The sequence below is a fragment of the Mixophyes fleayi genome, chromosome 2 (genome assembly GCF_038048845.1).
Source record: "Mixophyes fleayi isolate aMixFle1 chromosome 2, aMixFle1.hap1, whole genome shotgun sequence".
NCBI classification, from domain to species: domain Eukaryota; kingdom Metazoa; phylum Chordata; class Amphibia; order Anura; family Limnodynastidae; genus Mixophyes; species Mixophyes fleayi.
In genome coordinates, this window is record NC_134403.1 from 61,159,711 (window position 1) to 61,180,486 (window position 20,776).

Genomic DNA, 20,776 nt, shown 5'->3' on the forward strand with positions numbered 1-20,776 from the left:
TCTCTATTGTTTCTTCTTGCATTGATTTTTCCTGATTCTATTGTTTTTTCTGGCTCTTATCTGTATACTGTTTTATTTATATTTTGTTGATTGTGCTGTGCAGAGTCTTTTATAAGTAAACTAAGATGATGATGATGATGATTCATTGAGTTATGCCAAAATAAAACTTAAACAACTCCACATTATAATTGTTTTAATAAAACTATGTAATTGTATATTGAACATTGATTGGATGGACTGCTGTCCTGTAAAATCACTGTTCTTGATACAATTGTACCACTCATTGTGGTGGTGTCAATCCATGTAGAAGTGGCTGTTAGTTGGTGAAACAGCGGAGTACTGCTGATTTGTGGGTGTCCTATATTGAAAACATTTGCATATTAAAAACAACTTTATCGTGGAGTTCTTCTTTAAATAAAAGTTATTACTGTGACATATGTTATATTAATACATGATGAGTTTAAAACCTGTGCGTATATCTGTAAATCTCAAATGGACCCAACCCACATTTGAAAAAACTTGTATGACTAAGTAGCAAAGGGAGGCATTTAGCTGTCAATATGAAGAGAAAGCATGCAAGCAGAGTAAAACATTTGAGCAGCAATACACCTAGATTAAAGATAAACAGGTTGAAGACATATGTGTGACAAATAATAGTTTAAAGTTTGATTTAACTTACATGGTTTGGAAGTCTGTTTTCCTACAGCAGACTGACAGGATGTGCCTGAAGTCAGAGCAAATAGAGCATCTGCTGGGAGTTCCCTCTTAAAGGGCAGGTGAGCGTGTCACCTGCCCATCAAGCTAGGGCTGTGGGAGTAGTGTCAGTTATAAACAGCTGTCTGTTTCACTGTTCAGTGTGACCAATGCTGGGGAAGCTGGTTGGGCCTTGTCTAATTAGTGGCCAGGATCACAAAAAACTGTGTGGAATCTGTATGGTGTCAAATACCTTTACAATCCTGACATTAAAACGAAGTAAAAAACATGAAGTTTGCATTTGTTTCATCAGAAGTGCGGTCTTGTCACAGTAGTTAAAGACAAAAGAAATGTAACTTACATATATAATTGTTTGTCAAGATCTTCAATGCATTCCCCCCCTGCCTTTTCTACACATACATAGTGATATGTGTTCTTGCAACTTTTTATATCACAGCCAACAGATGCTCCATATTCGTAACAATAAACACATTTCTGCAATTAAAAAAACCAAAATAAATGTATTTACTGTTATAATTTATTATACAAGAAGAAAATCAACAAAAAAAGTAAAAAAAAAAACACACAGCAAAATAAAGTAAGACACAAGTGCAAATCCTTCGAGATCGAGACCTCTCATACAAAGGGACATCCAAGTCAGTTACATTAATCTCTAAAAGGTACACTAAACTATTTTTTTTAAACGTTTTCCTATATAATTTATCTAATGGAATTATAAAGAAATATATTACTATAAAAGCCTTTATATACATTCTATGACAGTGTCTTGTACAAACATCAGTTAAACAGCCCCTATATAGCACCACATTAATTCTTATTGTCGTTCCTCATAAGACTTTTGGTGGGAAACCCCATAAAATCACTTAATAGAGAGATGTGTGACCATTATGGCCTCCTGTATACGCCCTGGCATTGAGTCTACCAATGTCTCCGACTGTGCAGGAGTGATGCAACACCATTCTCCCACAAGAAAGTCATTCAGATGATGCCTGATTAATAGTGGTGAAACACACTGACTCAGATGTCATTCCAGAATATCCCATAATAACACATAAATGCTTGATTGGGTTCGGATCTGAACATGACATAGAGATAACATCAGTTTCGTGCTCATAAAACCAATGGGTGACCATACGTGAACTGTGGATGAGGTATTGTCAGCCTGGAATACAACCCTAATGTTTCAACATGGGATGAAGATGATCACACGGTAACATTAAGTAGTGACTAGCAATGACCTTACAAAAGGGAAAAAGGAGAGTTGCGCAGAAGTACCTAATAGGTTTTTAATAAAAAATGTCAAACAGCTGTGTAAAATACATGTATCACATGCTGACAACCACAAAGTTAAGGTGGAGCGTATACTATGTATACACTAGCTTTTCTAAGAAACAAATAAATCAAAATAAAAATGTAAAGATATAAATATATCTCAATAAAAAACAGATCACATGACCTCATAATCATGTATATACATGCATATATTGCGATGCAACGCAATACACCTATTTATCACCAGCTGGTAAATATAATTGGGATATCCAGATTTAATTGGATCCTGCAGGATATAAGGAAGGCAGAGAAATTGTTTTTCCCTTTTTGCTCTTCAAATATATAAATACAGTTGAAATTGAACTATTACATGTACATGCAAATGATGTTTCTTATTGGAGTTTAGATCTTCAAAAAACTGTCCTTATAAGGATCAAATATAGATGTTATCCAGTCATCAAACAGTGCAAGGGAATAATGAAAATGCTGTTAATTATCCAGAAAGTGGAATCTCTTGTCACAGTCACTGTTAGAAAACAAATATGATCCTATATATAGAGAGAACCACACTTTGTGTGTGAAACATCAAATAGAAGCACCGCTTATTAGTGCTTCAGCGGCTATTGGCAATCAAATAGCACATGTCTCCGAGAATAAAAACAGTTCCCTTATTGTGGATCTAATATGAATAATATCCGGTAAATAGACAGATGAAGAGAATTTGAATATTATAAATCATCAGTAAAATAAGATCTCCTGTCGCAGCCGCGACTGAAATTCAATAACAATTCCGTATATCGAACCATACTATGTATGTTAAGCGTCCAACAGAGGTGCGGCTTCTTTCCGCTTCAGTGGCTCTATATAATCAAAAGACCACATACCTCTGGGGATCCAAATCGGCTGATGATGAGTGTCTGTCAGCAATGGCAAAGATTAACCACCTTACCAGAAAGCGGGTCAGAATAAAAAACATACAGCAGTTCCTTCGGTGCGCACCAAATCCGGATCCAGACACACAAATGACGTGTGGATGATAGGTCCCAATATTAATAGCGTTTCAAGCTTGGTAATAGCAATCAAATTACTCAGGCACTCAGATAGTGGTAGGCAACATAAAACAAGGCGACGCATTTCGTATGATGAACAGACTTTTTCAAGCAGTATTATTCCATCTGGATAGTTGCCCTTTTTAAAGGGAGTATTCCTTCATTTAATTACATTCATCTGTTCAGATCTTTGAGGTCTTAAAGGTACAAATGTCCATTAATGCACTTAGAAAGTGCATAACACTATCTGATCTTTAGTACATATATATGAATCCGTACATAAGGATAATCAAAAACTAATAAAATATAAATCATAATAATAACACCAAAAATGAATATAATAGGTAAACTAAATTAAATTAAAAAATATATAAAAAGAAATACATAAATTAAAATCTAAATATCCCAATCGTTAAATTCCAAGGTTTCATTCAAACCTTCTGGGTGTAGTGTTTGTAATTTAAAAATCCATGATACCTCGCTTTTACACAATTTCTTGTAACGATCCCCCCCCTATCTGTAGGACAAAATCTTTCTATTCCAGTTATCTTCAAACCCTTCGGATTATTACCATGAGCTTCCGAGAAATGCCTAGAAACACTGTGTTTCATGTAGCCCTTCATAACATTTTGCCTATGCTCTCTGAAACGACTTTTCAGAGAGCGAGTGGTGCGGCCCACGTACTGGAGTCCACAAGGGCACTCCAGCACGTAGATGACAAAAGTTGTCTCACAGTTAATGTATTGTGAGATAGGAAAAACCAATTTATTCACTGTAGACCTAATATTAGTGACTGCTTTCTGAATAAAGTCACATGTTAAACAAACATTCTTATTACAACCATAACATCCTGGTTTTTTAGATGGTAACCAGGATTGGGCGTTCTTCTTTCCATTTTCTATTTGATCATTTTTATTATTTCTATTAGATCTCAAAACACTTGGTGCTAGTAAGTTTTTTAGGTTATTATTTTTCTTGTACACTACTATTGGAGTTTCATCCAGAACATTGCTCAAAATATTATCCTGATGCAGGATTTTATAGTTGTTAGTTATAATTCTTTTGATCAGATGAGATTTATTGTTATATTTTGAAATGTAAATGAGAGAATTATCAAAACCTTTTGATTTAGTAGAGTTATCAGATTGAGTTTTATTCTTTGAAACTAATAAATCACTTTGTTTTAATTTAGAAGCATGCTCTTTGGCTTCTTCTAACAGATCTGACGGATATCCTCTTTCAGAAAATTCCAATTGCATTTTATTGGCCTGTGTTTCATAGTCATTCTCAAGAGTACAATTCCTTTTAATCCTACATAATTGTCCCTTGGGGATATTTCTGATCCACGGTTTATAATGGCCGCTTTTGAAATGTAGATACGTATTAGAATCCACAGGCTTATTATAATTATTGGAAATAATTCTATTACTAGTTTCCTCTATCGTAAGGGTAATATCCAGGAAGTTTACAGTGGAACAACTAAACTGATGAGTGAAAAATAAATTATAAGTGTTAGTGTTAAGAAAAGAAACAAATTCTGAGGCCAATTGAGCACCTCCATCCCAAATAATAAAAAATCGTCTATGTAACGGCCATAGAGCACCAGGTTCGCCCCATAAGGGCCACCCCAAATGAGGTCGTCCTCCAACGCCCCCATATGAATGTTGGCGAAGCTAGGGGCAAACGTGGTGCCCATGGCCGTCCCAAGTATTTGCAATGACCTTGCCTTTTAATTAAATGACGAAATTGAATTTTACTTAATAGGTTCAAGTTGAAGTCAGATGTTAGTCATTTATACTTTGTGCTTCAAATTAATGTACAGATTCTACGATCCTGAAGTGTGTACTTCAGCCCACTGTTGCACTGTGTTGATGATCTTTCTCTTAGAGCTCCATGTTGACATTACCTTAGACACCACTAGTCATGAAACATTAGCAAGTTGAGCGTTCTTGGTTACTGAAATTCCAGCCAAACGTGCCCCAACAATTACCCCTCTTATAAAGTCAATAAGCAGGGGAGGGCTGGCAAGTTTTAGCCCGGGGGGCAAGCACATAGCACTGGCCCATAAGTAGCCGCCCATTTATATATTTATATATATATATATATATATATATATATATATATATATATCTCCACAAACACTTTGTACAGGGGCCCAGAGGGAAAGTCCAGTGTGTCTGGGGAGGGACAAACGCAGAAATTTTAAGGGGGGGTTCCAAATGTTTGAATTCAGGACTAATCACAAAAAAAAAAATATTTCACAATAAGCCTTCAACATACACTTTTTTAGTCTAGTCAAACTGTTTCTCAAAGTACCATTGATACCGCACATCAAAATAACATCGATACCGCACATTAAAACTAGCATTAATACTGCACATTAAAACTAGCATTAACACTGCACATTAAAACTAGCATTGATACTGCAAATTAAAACTAGCAATGATACTGCACATCAAAATAGCATTGATAATGCACATTAAAAATACAATTGATACCCCACATTAAAAATTATTTTGATAACGCACATTTAAAATATGATCAATAAAAAAAATAAACAACCAAAAACATTGTTACTATGACACCAGTTTTTGATTATATTACATACATGTTTACATGCTTTTGCCTGCTCGTCCGTGGAGGTGGGAGGGGTTTTAGCAATATATTAAATAATAATGTTTTATTACAGTACTAAACCCAGGGGCTGATTTATCAAAGTGCAAGAAGCCATTTTGCTTCAAAAAACTGATGTTTTTGCCAGCAAAATGGCTTGGTTTTGCTCCCTAAAATACTAATGGGGTTATCGGGGTTATGTTGGGGAAACCTATTTATCAAGCACTAGTAATAGATCATCATACAAATAGCACTACACTATTTGTATGATTATCTATTCGCCCACATATACGCTATTTTTTTACAATAAAAGATTAAAAAGATAATATAAAAAAACTGAACATACACTTACCTGAATAAAAGTGATTGTAATTTCTCTCTTTCTTTCTTTCTTTCTTTCTTTCTTCGTGCTGTGCCTTTGCTCTTGTCTTCAATAATGGCTGCAGGGGTAGGTGTTTTTCATGCCCTGCCTAAATGGGAGCCTCCTACTGTATTGGAAGCTCCCATTGTATTGGTGGGCAAGCCACCAGTATATAAATATATATATATATATATATATATATATATATATATATATATATATATTTATTATTATTTTCATTTTATTTACGGATTTATTTATTTAAATATGTGTGTGTGTATATATATATATATATATATATATACAGTATAAATACACATTTATTTATTAATATTTATTTATATATTAACTCACTTTTACCTACTTCATGGGAGCCTCCTAGTGAGATTGAGGCTCCCATGTATTTGATTGAGTGGGGCTACCCTAATCATATTCATAGGCAGCTGGTACTGGGGGGAGGAGAGGCAGGGCACAGGGTGTCAATCTGACACCTTGGCCCTCAGTGATTTGCTGCTACAGGGCTCCTGTAGGCTATGGGAGGAGCCCTGTAGCACTTTTGGCTAATTGTTTCCCCTGTATACATGTGTAGTATATACACAATACTACCCATGTGTCATGCGGCCGTGCCCCCCCCCTCCTCCATGGCCGTGGATGAATGAGCTGCCAGCCACCCTGCCCGGCCGTGAGAGAGTGCGCTGCGGTGACCCCCCCTCGCTCCACCCCGCCGTCCGTTTTGTTGCATCACATTACAATTGATGCGGCTGCGTCATTGGATGGCACGGCCGCATCGAGTGTGATGTGATGCTGTAGCCTGTGCGCTGGGCAATACTCAGTTGATGCGGACGGCATCGCATGCTTTCACGGGCGGGGGGTGGGGCGGCCCAAATAGGTGTCTGACCGAGCGGCCCAGGGGCCTGATGCCCCCTGCCCCCCGGGCCAGCCCGCCCCTGTCAATAAGGTCTCTTCTTGTAGTCATGCTGGCATTAATTATAGGCCACCAGAGCAGTCCATCATTTTTATACATAACTCTGACCATGCTGGAATGTTTTTTCTTTAATTAAAACATGAGCCATATCTGTTTGGAAGCCCTTGTTTTCAATATGCTTGGTATTCCTCATATACCCAGGTGTTTCCATATTATTGCCTCCTACCTGTAAAAGTGTGAGCTACATCTCACCTTCCACCCCCCACACACACACAGAAACACACAGGCACACCCTCAATCTCTACCTGTTTCCAACAGAAGTATTTTCACATTGGTTTTTCTACACATAACACAAATAAACATTTAGAGCATCCTGTCCAGCCATTGCGCACCTATAGCCTATACACAACAGCGTCTCATACAAAACAAAAAGTATGGACGCACACAAAAATTAGGACCATTCATTTATAATGGGTACTTAAAGTAACCTCACAGAAAAGATGGGGTGCACTCTAATGTATACTTTGATCATAGTCAAAAAAGAGAGAGAGAAAGAGTAAATAGAGGCACTCCGGTCCCCAAGGAAATAGTATCAATTAAAACTAAATTTTATTAGATTCATATTAAAACATCAAGTAAAGCGGCGAAATATAGATAAAAATGAAAATAGTGTGTGTAGTGTATTAAAATACTAAGCACCCTGGCAGTGGCAGATATAGGGTATCACAAGGGCCAATTAAATTGCATTAAGTCTATCCAGGAACGTGTCATTTATCAATTATAAGTTCCACAATCAGATAGTATCCAAAACCATATAGGTCTGCCTATGGCCTATTTAGAGTGTATAGCCTATATATCAATCCCTATGCAGTAAGGCTATGAAGGGGGAGATGATACCCCTAAATATGAATGGGCATCTATATATAACCATATAGTGGAGGTATAAAGGGCTGGGAGGGAGAGATGTATCACCATATTGCTTAGTATTTTAATACACTACACACACTATTTTCATTTTTATCTATATTTCGCCGCTTTACTTGATGTTTTAATATGAATCTAATAAAATTTAGTTTTAATTGATACTATTTCCTTGGGGACCGGAGTGCCTCTATTTACACAACAGAGTCTGCCATTTTGTGCCTCATGTCTCAATGATGTCACTAGCATTTATCTTGTTCAGCTGGTTCAACCCACAAAATGGCTTCTTCTACTGTGTGCAGACACTAAGTTAAATTAATAAACCACAAAAGTGTAAAACTGCACCTCAAATGCTCTTGTCACAATACCAGGTCTCCTACTGGCTCTGTTACCCATTCCAACCAAGATTAGTGCACTCGGATCTAACCGGGAACAGCACCAGGTTAGCAACACTGGGCTTATTCAGCCACATTATCCCTTTGCCCAACACTGTTAACATGGGAACAAATTACACATTTAGGCAAATATCTGTAAAGGGAAAAATAAATTATTTATTAAAACAATTCAGCAAAGTGGCTGCAGCACTCTTTAAGAATATTTCACATGACACTTGTCAAAGATATTTAATTTTGGATGAAGACAATTTATTAATATGAAAATATTTACATTGTTTTATCTTATTTTAGTATATCATTAATATTTGATGTGGTATTATTATGTCAATTGGAGCCTTGCGTGTGAGCTGATGAGAGGGATATGAACAGGAATGAAAGAGTTTTTCAAATAACAGATGTTTCCACTCAAGAGATGTTGAACAAAGACTTGCACAGACTTCTTCAATTTCTCCATTGCATCCAGGAGACCCATAAGGATCAGGATACGTCTATAAACCTTCTCAGCCAATTGTAATATGATATTTGTAAATTGTAGTACAACCTACTTTTATTGGTACTAAAAGTAACTATCTGGAATGTGAACAGACAGGGTTTTCAGATACTGAAAATGAGTGATAATGTTATCACAGCGCTAGCTTTTTCTTTTGTAAATAAACAATGATACAATTTTATTCTTAAAGTTTCTTTTGATGAAGGAGTTATTTTATTACTTTCATAAATTGGACTCACTGCGGAGATTCCTCAACATGATTCGATTTGGAAAAAGGACATTTGGATTTCTAATTTTGAAATGTATGGTCGACGATTTTCTCTTTTATAAAGGAAGGCAAGTTATTGCCTATCCTTTTGAAATAGAAAAAAGTGTACACCATAGATTGCAAACTGGTTATCTTGTGGTTTTTTCCCAATGAAATTTGCGTTGCAGAAATGAGAACTTTTAGCGTATTATTTTTGTTTATATTAACTGTTTTAGAATTTAAAAGTCGGAGTTTAAAGTGTAACATTTTTCTGTCTGCTACTTGCTAAACAGTACATCATATGTATTTCTGCTATTGGAATGTAGGCAATATAATATTGCAAAAGTTCAGGGGAGGCTGCTTTGTGAACTGCTTATCTGAGTATGAGTGTGTGTTAATGAGCGTTGAGAAATTAAGAGATAAAATAAAGAGTTAATAAATGTACGTAGTCACTGAATACAGTGTTGAGATTGAGGCTATCTCTCAGACGTGAGGCCTAATGGACTTTCTGGATAGTGGGACTGCGGGACCACTATCGATTGAATGTGCACTGTGGGACGCATTTCAACTTGAGAAATTTGGACTTGCGTACTGCAGAGTCCAGTTCTTAAAATAAAATAAAAATAAAATAAAGATGAATATAAAATATAATGAGCGATTTATGTACTGCGGGGGATAAATCCTCAGTGAAGTATGAGAATAATTGTCCATAGGTTTAGATAGAAAAATAAGTTATATGTTTGTAGAACTGCGGGGTTACAAACGTGTGTTTTTTGAGTGATTTGTGTAAGGCTGTATGAATATGACTAATTATTGTGATAAGCAGTTTCCAAGTGCAGGGTCCTTTGATAAAAATATTTTGGATAATGTTCAAACATAAATTGAGAAATTGAAAAAATCAGAAATCAAAGTTATTGACATATTGAAGTATTGTTTGACAGCGTAAAAGGGCTAACAACTGATAAAAAAAAAGTGTTTTACAGTCACCTGAATCTGATTTAGGTGATTCTGAAACAGTTATGTCTGAAAAGACACAGGAAAACAATAAAATTGTGGAGAATTATCCCAATAAAAAATAATTTAATAGGGAGTGACTGCAATACCAGAAGTAACCAATAGATGGTGCAGGGGCTGCTTTAGTACATCAGAAATAGTTAACTAACTTTAGTTTAAAAAAAATGCAAAAGCCATATTTGTTAGGTCGTCAGAAATTTATTATGGGTTTTCCAAATTTCATTGCTTGAGAGACATTGTTCAAGTTTGTGATAATTCTAAATACTGTGCATGAATGAAATTTTTGGTGATCATACTAAAATTACTAATATTTAATATAATTGTGTTGCTAATTATGTATTTTCCCCTGTGAGTTGATTAATATAAACTTTTCATGATTAAGCTAAAGAATAGTAAATCTTTTAAGGATTATTATGCATAAGATGTGGCTAAAATGTCACATTAGATGGGTATATGTATTATATATATATATATATATATATATATATATATATATATATATATGTGTGTGTATGTGGACATAGCAGAGCATAGATAAACGGCTGTTAAAATTTGGAGCTGAAGTTTTAGCAGAAACTTTGAGAAGCATTCTTCAAATTGCAACCCTAGAGTGTAGGAGTAAGAGTTGATCATTAATTGTGATATATTATTAGTAAGAAACAGGAAGTTTTGAAATATACATTATTGACTATTCAATTAAAATCTTTTAGACAAAGAGAATTAATAGCCCAATAATTTAAAAATATTCAATGTGATTGTGAACCACACCTAAAAATGTCTGGTAACTATTTTACATGCTGACAAGAATTATTTCTATCATTGTTTTTTTTTTAGGACGGAGAAAAAGACCCATCCCCCCACCTTTCACTCCTAGTGGAAAATGTCTTTGTGCTCAGCACAAGAGAAGGGGGGCCATGGGCTTTGAAGAGATAAAAAATACATGTGTAGATTTCTGAAAAAAAACAACTTTACATGTTGAACTATTATCATCATCATTTATTTGTGTGGCGCCAACATATTCCATAGCACTTTACAATTGGGGACAAACATAGTAAACTAATAAGCAAACTGGGTAAAACAGACAAAGAGGTGAGAAGGCCCTGCTCGCAAGCTCACAATCTATGTGAACTATTAATTTTATTGTCTGATTCTCCTGAGACTTTTATATCATACTGTGATTTTGTATTTATCTTATATGTTAATAACTTACTTTTGTTTTGTTTTTTACAGTCTTTACAGACACTATTGTTAGCTGTTAATATTCCTATATCAACATGGCTACATGGTTTCCAGAAATAAACTGCAATTTTGCCAGTTCAGGTTAAGTATTTGGGTTATTGCTTGACCCAAGGACTGACAAATCTTTCCTCAGAAAGTGTGCGAGTTATTCTGCATATGCACTAGTTGCTAAATAAATCATAAGTGCACATGAGTTTACATGGAAACTATCAAAGACCTATTGTTTATTATAGTGACGAATTTAGACATAGATGCTCATTCATTGTCAATCTGTTTAAAAGTAGTTGCAACTGTAGCATTATTCATAGAAGTAAACTATCTAGCACTTAGTCAGAAATTATCTCTTTTCATTCCGTATCCTGTTTTGCTCTTGATGAATTTTGCACAAACATGACAAGTCTTCCCTGCCAGATTCGTAAATTGTAAATGAGATCTTATGGCTTTTCTTTATCTATTTGTTGGTGTAATATCTTTAATACTGTTATGTTCTTAATTAGTATGCATGGGAATGCAGAGGGTGGATGATAAGTATATGAAATTTTTGATGAATTAATGCCTATTTATGACTGTATGGAACTTTTGGACTAGAACCTTTACTGCTAGATCTGACATTGAGGATACACACTTACTAGGAGTAGGTATAATTTTTTTATACAGATGGTAGTTATCATAGATAAAATGAGATTGGAAAGTTATGTATAAGATATAATATAAGTAGCACTAACAACAGTGTGTGAGTTGGTGCAAGGCAAAAGTATTACACATCTAGACAGATAGTAGATATGTATTTGGTGCATTGTGGTGATTTAGAGATTGTCTAACTGTAGTAGGTACTTCGCTAGCATATTTTCACCATCTGAAGAAGATGCAAGATGCTATGCAGATGTCATTGCAGGTAGTGATTAAGTGTTAAGATCACACAAGTAATATTGATCAATTGCATTAGGTAATAAAAGGACAGATGAAGTTACAATAGGTGTAATAAGAAGTCCATTACTAATTAACATTTCTTCACAGGACTTGAATTTGTTGTTGTTTCAGTTAATTACTGATCAGAAATTAATCAGAATGTAAAAGTTTTGTTATTCACAGGAATAACAAGTTGAAGGGATGTGTACAAGATACCAATGGTACATGGAAAGATGGTAAAGATAGATCAGTGGCCCCAAAGGCTTACCTATCAGCACTGGCAGAAGCAGCCTATGGTCTGACTCATTTAGATAAGTATGGTATGTGTGGACTTGAGGCCTACTAGTGTGCACCTGGCTTCTCTTCTCATGCAGGTAAAAAGGCTGGTTCATGCTTTATTTGCCTGAGGGAAGAATCCAGGTAAAGCCATATCTGTAGAACCATCACATATTCCTCCTGCAGAGATTTTATTCCAGGTAATATAAAATTGACTTCATCCAAATAAAAAAATGTCTACAGTATGTACTAATGTTTGTAGATATGTTTTCTAAGTGGGATAGAAGTATAATTCCACTGCAAGTTGCACTGCAGTATTTACAGCAAATAAATTGGTATATGAATTTGTTTATAGATATGGTATATCACCAATGATTGAGAATGACAGGGGTACACATTTCACTGTGTAAGTTTGTTTTTTTAAATGTATTTTTACTAAAGAATAAAAAAATAAGTTACTGAAACGATTTAATGGTATATAAAATACACTGAGTAAAGGGATGAAGAATACAGGGATGATTTGATTAGAGGTTTTATCTCTAATATTTTATAGTATCAGAACCCCTCCCAGACTTCCATTCAATTTTTTCACCATATGAGATTTTGTTCAGAAAACATCCCAATATTATTATCAGCCCTCAAGAGACTTTTCAAATGCATTCAAGATGTAACTGTTAGGCAGGGGCGGATCTAGGCAACTGCTCTACCCGGGGCGATTTTAGGGGGGGGGGGGGTGATTTAGGCCCCGCCCCCTTTCTAATTTCTAAGGCTGCTGACGGCTGCACAGTATGTGCAGGTCCGTTCAGCATTGGCAGTGTGCTGTCCCGCTGCTCTGATTGTGTTTAAAACACAATCAGAGCAGCCGGGCCCCCCCTTGGATCCGCCACTGCTGTTAGGTACCTGAATAAGATGAGTAAGCAGTTACAAAAGCAACAAGAGACTTTGAAACTGATTGTGCTACAAATGCCTATTGAGAACTGTCAGTATATACAACCAGGAAAAATGTTATGATCAGAAATTTTTAAAGTTCTAATTATTTGACAAAACGATGGGAATAACCACAGCATTGAAAGTTGCTGAAACAAGATACTTGGATTCACATATCCAACTGCAAGAAGGTAGTCGATCCGACAGTGACCTGAAGAGACGCAGAGACTAATAAAGTTTTGGAACCATATATAGCAATTTTGTTTCAGGACTTGGATAAAGATGTGATTCAGGAAGAAGAATCTGACCCAGAAATCAAAGGAAAATATCCTTATTATTATTGTTGTCACCGCTATAGGCATGATTTATTTTTATTGTTATACCTTATATTATTTTTTATGGACATTTGGTTATGAGGACCTGATGGTAAGATCCAGTAGTGGTTTTGAGGAAATGGGGGCATATAGTCGTAAAAATAGAGAATCAGAACTGTTTTCATCATTCATTCTACTCATAACTAATAACACATACAATATTGACACATATAAGATAGAATTAAAAGATAAGTAATTGGAGATGAACCTGAAGATTGTAATGACAGACTGTCAACTGAAATATGTACATGTCAATATTGTAATAACCTCCTGAAAATGTGTACAATGGTATGATAGGACGAGCAATTAAACTAATTGTTGGATATGTACACATACACTACATGGACACCAATATTTTGAATTGTTGCCAATACCTTTAAATCTTACAGAGTTGCTTAATTTGCCAGAGGAAAGACCAGTTGATGGGAAATATAATGAAACATGACCTCTTTATTTAAAATTGTTGTCACTTGTATTGACTGAAAGTGTTATATGTATTTTACTAATAGACCTATAGATGAGAGAAATGAACATCTAGGTAAAATTGGGAAAAGTCCTGCATTTAAAAATAAATCTAAAATTTAGATATGTTGGATCAAAGAGATCTTTGGGAACAGTAGCATGAAAATAAAATATTATAATGTTACAAGATGGTGATTGTAAAGAGCAGTTAGAGAAAAAGAAGTACGGAAAGTTTATAGATATTTTATACATAGATATATTACATGTAGCAATACCATGTATTTTATTAGATAATATATTACAAATCTGGAAGTAAGGCATATAAGTGTATACCATTGAATTAAGGTAGAATATATTATCTAGGTTAGGTGATTCCAGTTGTTAATGTATTTACACAAAATGATTTAAAGGAAATTGTATCGAAAAAGTATTTAATAGATATTTGATTATAAAAAGAAAGGAAAGAAGTGATGAAAAGACTAAACAATAACCAGTATCACAACTTATTACTGAAACAACTGGTGTACAAGTATGGATTATATTAAAAGTTATAGGCACTGCACATAGAAATATGAATTGGTTTTATATCCAAGGTTTAGCTACATTGATTGACAAAATATCTAATGTGTATGATGAAACCTTTTGTTATGTTGCAAAAGAGCTTCAAGTTTTTTAAAAATTAATAGAACATAGACTGATCTTAAATTATTTTACTGCACAAACAAGAGGTTATTGTGTAATATTACAGATGAAGTATGAAACATAAAGTCGTATTTGTTTTTGACAAACGAAACATAATCTAGAGAAGATAATTATATGGATGAAGTAATAAAAGTAAAAAGAGATTTTTGCAAAGATATATATAACATTACATTATCTGAAGTAGACACAGGGTTTTCATTGTTAGATTAAAAACAATATATAATAATAATTTTTCAGGTTTTGGTACATGGTTTCAATCGTTAATGCATTCATTAGGAAGATTTTTTTTTTTATATTAGGAATATTGCTAGTTATTTATTTACATATTAAAATGTATACCAGTACTGATGAAATTTTGTAAGAAAACATTGAGTAGAGAAATTAAGAGAGTGAATAATACAGGGGAAGAAATTATAGAACTGTATGAACAAATTAAACCTCATAATCATAATATTGTGTGATAGTTTAGAGAACTATCAAACCGGGGACTGTCAAAGATATTTTATTTTGGATGAAGACAATTTATTAATATGAAAATATTTACATTGTTTTATCTTATTTTGGTATATCATTAATATTAGATGTGGTATTATTATGTCAATTGGAGCCTTGCGTGTGAGCTGATGAGAGTGATATGAACAGGAAGGAAAGAGTTATTCAAATACCAGATGTTTCCAATCAAGAGATGTTGAACAAAGACTTGCACAGACTTCTTCAATTTCTCCATTGCATCCAGTAGACCCATAAGGATCAGGATACGCCTATATACCTTCTCAGCCAATTGTAATATGATATTTGTAAATTGTAGTACAACCTACTTTTATTGGTACTGTAGCGCCCCTGCGGGGAAACAGGACAGAAGCAACACAAAAGAATTTACCTTGTAAACGATGGTCACCTCCAGTCCGCTTCCGATATCCCAGCTGCGATTTGCTCCCAGCAGATCCGCAGCCGCAACCCTTGTCACCTCCAACCACGTCCCTCGGGACACTCCCACTTCCGATCCGGTTCTCCTGCACCTCCCCGACACTTGCGGATGACAAGGAACACACAGCCTCCCTCTGCACTCTCAGTAAGACTAAGATGGCACCCACAAAACTAAACTGACTACAACAGCGACCCGACCCTAACAACGCTCTAATGGTCGGCAATGCAACTAAGTCAAACAACTATGACTACCTAGGTGTGGTGCACTAACGGAACTGCTCCCTACACGCTACGGGGAACACCAGCTGGTGTTCACGGACTAAACTGGAGGGCGGTTCCTAACCCCATCACCCAGGCCGTACCAAGAAGCGGCCTTCTTGCTATGGGGTCACCCACGGATCCTAAGGACCGGCTGCACCAGGCCCGACTGAGGCTCACTGGAACAGCACACTAACCTGCGTATAGACTGCCGCCCGGAACAGCCGATCGAAACTGAACCGCCCGACTGCCTGCACCCAGATATCAAACACGTATCCCACTCCGGAACCGCCAGGGAACCTGCACGGAACTGAGGACTGGGACACTCAACTGACGCCCCCTGGAACTGCGTTGAGCTGTGCTGCACTGCCACTGACTCACTCAGTCACCCCCCTCTGGAAACCAGTGTGACCCCAGGGACCTAAGGGATGGGAAAACTACGTGTGTTCTTCCCTGACTATGTGTACGCTGGTAACTACACTTGTCCCCACAGCACGGGTTAGTACAGGAAAACACAGGGAACAAGAGCTTACCTTTAATGGGGGCCTGACGTCTTGCCCCTGGACACAATTAGGTAGCACACCCCAAAATACAGTAATATAAACAATACTCGCCGCACAGACAGAATACAGTAATACAGTACTTTGTACGCTACTCACCAGAGCACACCGCTGTTAGCCAACCAGCCGGTTGCTACAGCACCCACAGGAGCCTCCGCTCTACTGTACTTCCTAACTCCGTGTGCTCACCTCACACAGGACCGCGCCTACACTCACGAGGCTCTCACGCCTCTATCATACCACCAGGGCCGTCTACCCTTCACACCATGGGCCTCTCTGCCCAGCTACATACAGAGCCTTGTGCTTTGAGTATGGGCCTCAGCCCCCTCTCTAACTCAGGGCTCTGAGCCCACTAACTAGGGCCTTGTGCCCTGCTACCTAGGGGCACTAGCCTCTTCCTACTGAGGCCTGTGGCCTCCCTGACTATCTACTAGGGCCTTGTGCCCTTTATAGCCTACGGGCTACCAGCCCCTACTCAGGCCCTGTGGCCTTCCTATGGCCTCTAGGCCACTAACTACCTATGGGCCTTGTGCCCTTGCACCCGGGGGCTCTGAGCCTCCCCTCACCTAACCAACTAACAGGGCCTTGTGCCCCTCAAGACTTATGGCCTACTGGCCCACTACCTTATCGGGGCCTAGTGCCCAGTTCCCTGGGCCTTGTGCCCCTAATTCATGTCCCACGGGCCTTATACCCGACCGTGGCCACGGGCCTAGTGCCCGACCTAACGTTGAGGCTACTTACCTGCTCTGCGCAGGATACTCAACTTGCCACGCCATCTTCTGCCATCTTTTCCGGGTCTTCCAGACCCTCCAGCCGGCGGCGCCTCTTCTCCGGTTTGGTGCTGACTCCTCTGCTGCTACTTCTAAGGCAGGGGCGCTCCCAGCCCTGACAAGGGCTCCCCGCCGACGATCACTGCTCCGGCGGCTTGATTGGAGTCTTCGGGCGGCAGGGTAGCTCACGGCCCTTACAAGGGCCCCCTGCCGCTGCTGCCGCTGATCCTGTTGCTGGACGTCTTGAAGAGACGTCCTCCTTCTTCTCCGCCGACGGACTTCTGGCAAAATGGCGCCGGCCGGCGTCTTATATAGTCGCCAGCACGACGTCATCAACGCTGATTGGCTCGCTTTGGCACCAATCTTTTAAACGGCCGGGCGCGAGCCGCGATTGGCTCGCGTATCCGACTGCTGATTGGCCAGCGGGGAAAGATGAGCCCTGATTGGCTCATCCTTCCTCCGCGGACAGGACCTGCAGGAAGGAAGTCATACTTACCACCACTGGAGCGCTGGACGGGTAAGTCACTCCTTTCCTCCTTCTTCACCCTCTTGCTGGGCACAGGAGCTGGGGACATCTCTCGTGTCCCTCCAGGAACACGGCGGCAGCAGGCATCTTCGCCCGCTTCTAGGGGCACCGGCGACATCTCCACAGTACTAAAAGTAACTGTCTGGAATGTGAACAGACAGAGTTTTGAGATTCTGAAAATGATTGATAATGTTATCACAGCGCTAGCTTTTTCTTTTGTAAATAAAAAATTATATAATTTTATTCTCAAAGTTTCTTTTGCTGAAGGAATTATTTTATTACTTTAATACACTGCAATATATAACACACAGAGGGCCTGATTTATCAAGGCACGCAAAACGAACTTAATGTAAAAAAATGCACGTAACTCATGTATATGAACGTCCACATTCAACAAGCGAATCTGAAGAAACGTCTCTTGTTGAATACGGGAATAGGTACGCTCAGCAGATACGGCACTTGCCCTATCGAGACAGAAACAACACACTGCAGGATACGAACAATACATATGTGGAATACAAAGTCCCAGCAAAACGCACAGATTAAAAAAATATTATGAAATAAATTAACACTTGTTAATAAAATAGTCATAATGTAAAAACATGCTATTAATGCCTCGTGTACTTAAAATGCATTTTTACAATTGCTCTTGATTGCAAACACATGTTCTAGCATGCATACGTGACCGTCATCACTATGACTTGACACTTACACACATGCCCTGAAAATCCCGAACCTGAAAGATGTCCAGAGCTTGTATCGAATGAATGTGCGGCAGCACAGTGGCCTAGTGGTTAGCACGTCTGTCTCACAGCACTGGGGTCATGAGTTCGATTCCCGACCATGGCCTTATCTGTGTGGAGTTTGTATGTTCTCCCTGTGTTTGCGTGGGTTTCCTCCGGGTGCTCCGGTTTCCTCCCACACTCCAAAAACATACTGGTAGGTTAATTGGCTGCAATCAAAAATTGACCCTAGTCTCTCCCTCTCTGTCTGTCTGTCTGTCTGTCTCTGTGTGTGAGTGTGTGTCTATAGTAGGGAAATTAGACTGTAAGCTCCAATGGGGCAGGGACTGATGTGAATGAGTTCTCTGTACAGCGCTGCGGAATTAGTGGCGCTATATAAATAAATGATGATGATGATGATGATGATGTGCGTGCGCATAACCCTGGCACGTCCAAACTGTACACTGACTAAGTGCATATGCCCCTGTTATTTGCCCTCAAAGATGATTTGTGCTCATGTTCTTTTTTAAGCATGCGCAAAACAATTTTGCACAAAATACAGGACGTATCAGCATTTACGTTACTTAATAAATCAAGTCCAGAATGAGGAAATATACAATACACTGAATTATACTTTGCAAGTCACCCTGAATCTCCCGTTGCCAATCCTTTTCCCAGCACTCCTTTTGCCAGCAAGGGAATGATCAAGCTCAATGTCACCCTGCTTTTGGCAGGCACATACAAGACCATAGATCAGTGGAGATCGGTGGAGATGAAGAAAGTGCAAATAAGTTTCCCTGTGCTGTCTTCTCCAAGCTGGCAGTTGTCTCCTCCATACAGTCAAGTGGCTTGTTCTCTTGTTCTCTGGGTTAAGCCTTTTGTGAATTTTGTGGGTATTCAGGGTGGTCAGTGTATACAGGGCTGGGAGGAAAGGGAGGTCCTTGAGAGTTCATTAGAGAGCACAGTTATACTGAGGCTACAGCTCTTTTAGGGGGAGAAATACACATAAGTAACAAGAAATAAATTTGAACTATACAAGTACAAATGCCACATGGCAACATTTAGGAAATACAGAGGAAGTGCCACCGGCATTCTTCTAGATGAAAGGGGTTCCCAAGTAGGCTTAACCTTTATTACTTATGCTGGATAGCCTGCTTTCATCACAGTTACGCGTCTAGTTTTGGCAATTGCACCCAGTTCTATGATAAAGTACACGGATTTGCATTTTTTACTGAAGTACAAAAACAAGGTTTCATTTTCCAGTATGGGATTATTTAAATGATATAAAGGAGTGGAGAGGGCACATTCACAGGCCGCTTCGTTTTGTGGAGAGGAATACAGACCTTTTCTCCTTGATCTCCTTAATGGCCTTGATCTGTCAGACACATAAACACCTAAAAGTGACACTAAAAGAAAAGATAGTCTCACTCTCAACAGACCAATCTGAAAGTTTAATTCAATAAAGGGGTGGTCATAAAGTGATAATAGGCTGCACTTTGTAATGAGATTTATACTGTTTCCACCCTGCACATTTTCCAAACTAGGTGCAGATTCATTTTCCAAGGAATCGCTAAAGATCTTGAAATGCACGTAATTAAACGCTGTTGATGTTCAGTTTTGGTGGTTTGTAAATGACTTCAATGAGCACATTTGAATAAAGATCAAAGTACTTCTAGGGTATATTATTGTAAATGCAGAAGTGTATTATGGTATGAGATTGCTGTGTTGAAAGCTCTACTGTTTATAAGAGGATTGGTCTATCCTCCTGATTGTTATTTGGAACACATTGTGGAAGCGGTACATGGCATAAGAAGCAATAATACTTAAAACTTTCTTCCTTATTCTATAGGTTTGAGAGACACATTCTAATCACAAATATAGTGAATAGCAGCTGCAAACTAACAGTTTCCACACAATATTATGGTGATCAGAAATCCCAAATATATATTAGCCATTATAGTGGGACCTGTATTGTGCACTAGCCATTAGATTGGGGTCTGTATTGTATATTGTATATTAGCAATTTGGCTGAGGCCTGTATTCTATGCTGTGACAAAATGAGCTTGATATCCCCTCAACCAGCCTGTCCCTTGTTTCTCACAAAGGGGCCTATTTATGAAAGG

The 20,776-nt window shown here is 37.9% G+C and overlaps 1 protein-coding gene and 1 pseudogene across 1 annotated transcript in view; both read right to left on the reverse strand.

Annotated features, from left to right (window-relative positions):
- Positions 1-20,776, reverse strand: part of LOC142139809 (tripartite motif containing 13-like) — a 693,488-nt pseudogene that overhangs the window by 381,700 nt on the left and 291,012 nt on the right.
- The window catches only part of LOC142141019 (uncharacterized), a 98,682-nt gene that overhangs the window by 71,147 nt on the left and 6,759 nt on the right, over positions 1-20,776 (reverse strand). Inside the window, exon 3 of the mRNA XM_075199081.1 lies at positions 1,055-1,188. Coding sequence (XP_075055182.1) covers positions 1,055-1,188 — 134 coding nt within the window. The remainder of the gene's footprint in view (positions 1-1,054; positions 1,189-20,776) is intronic.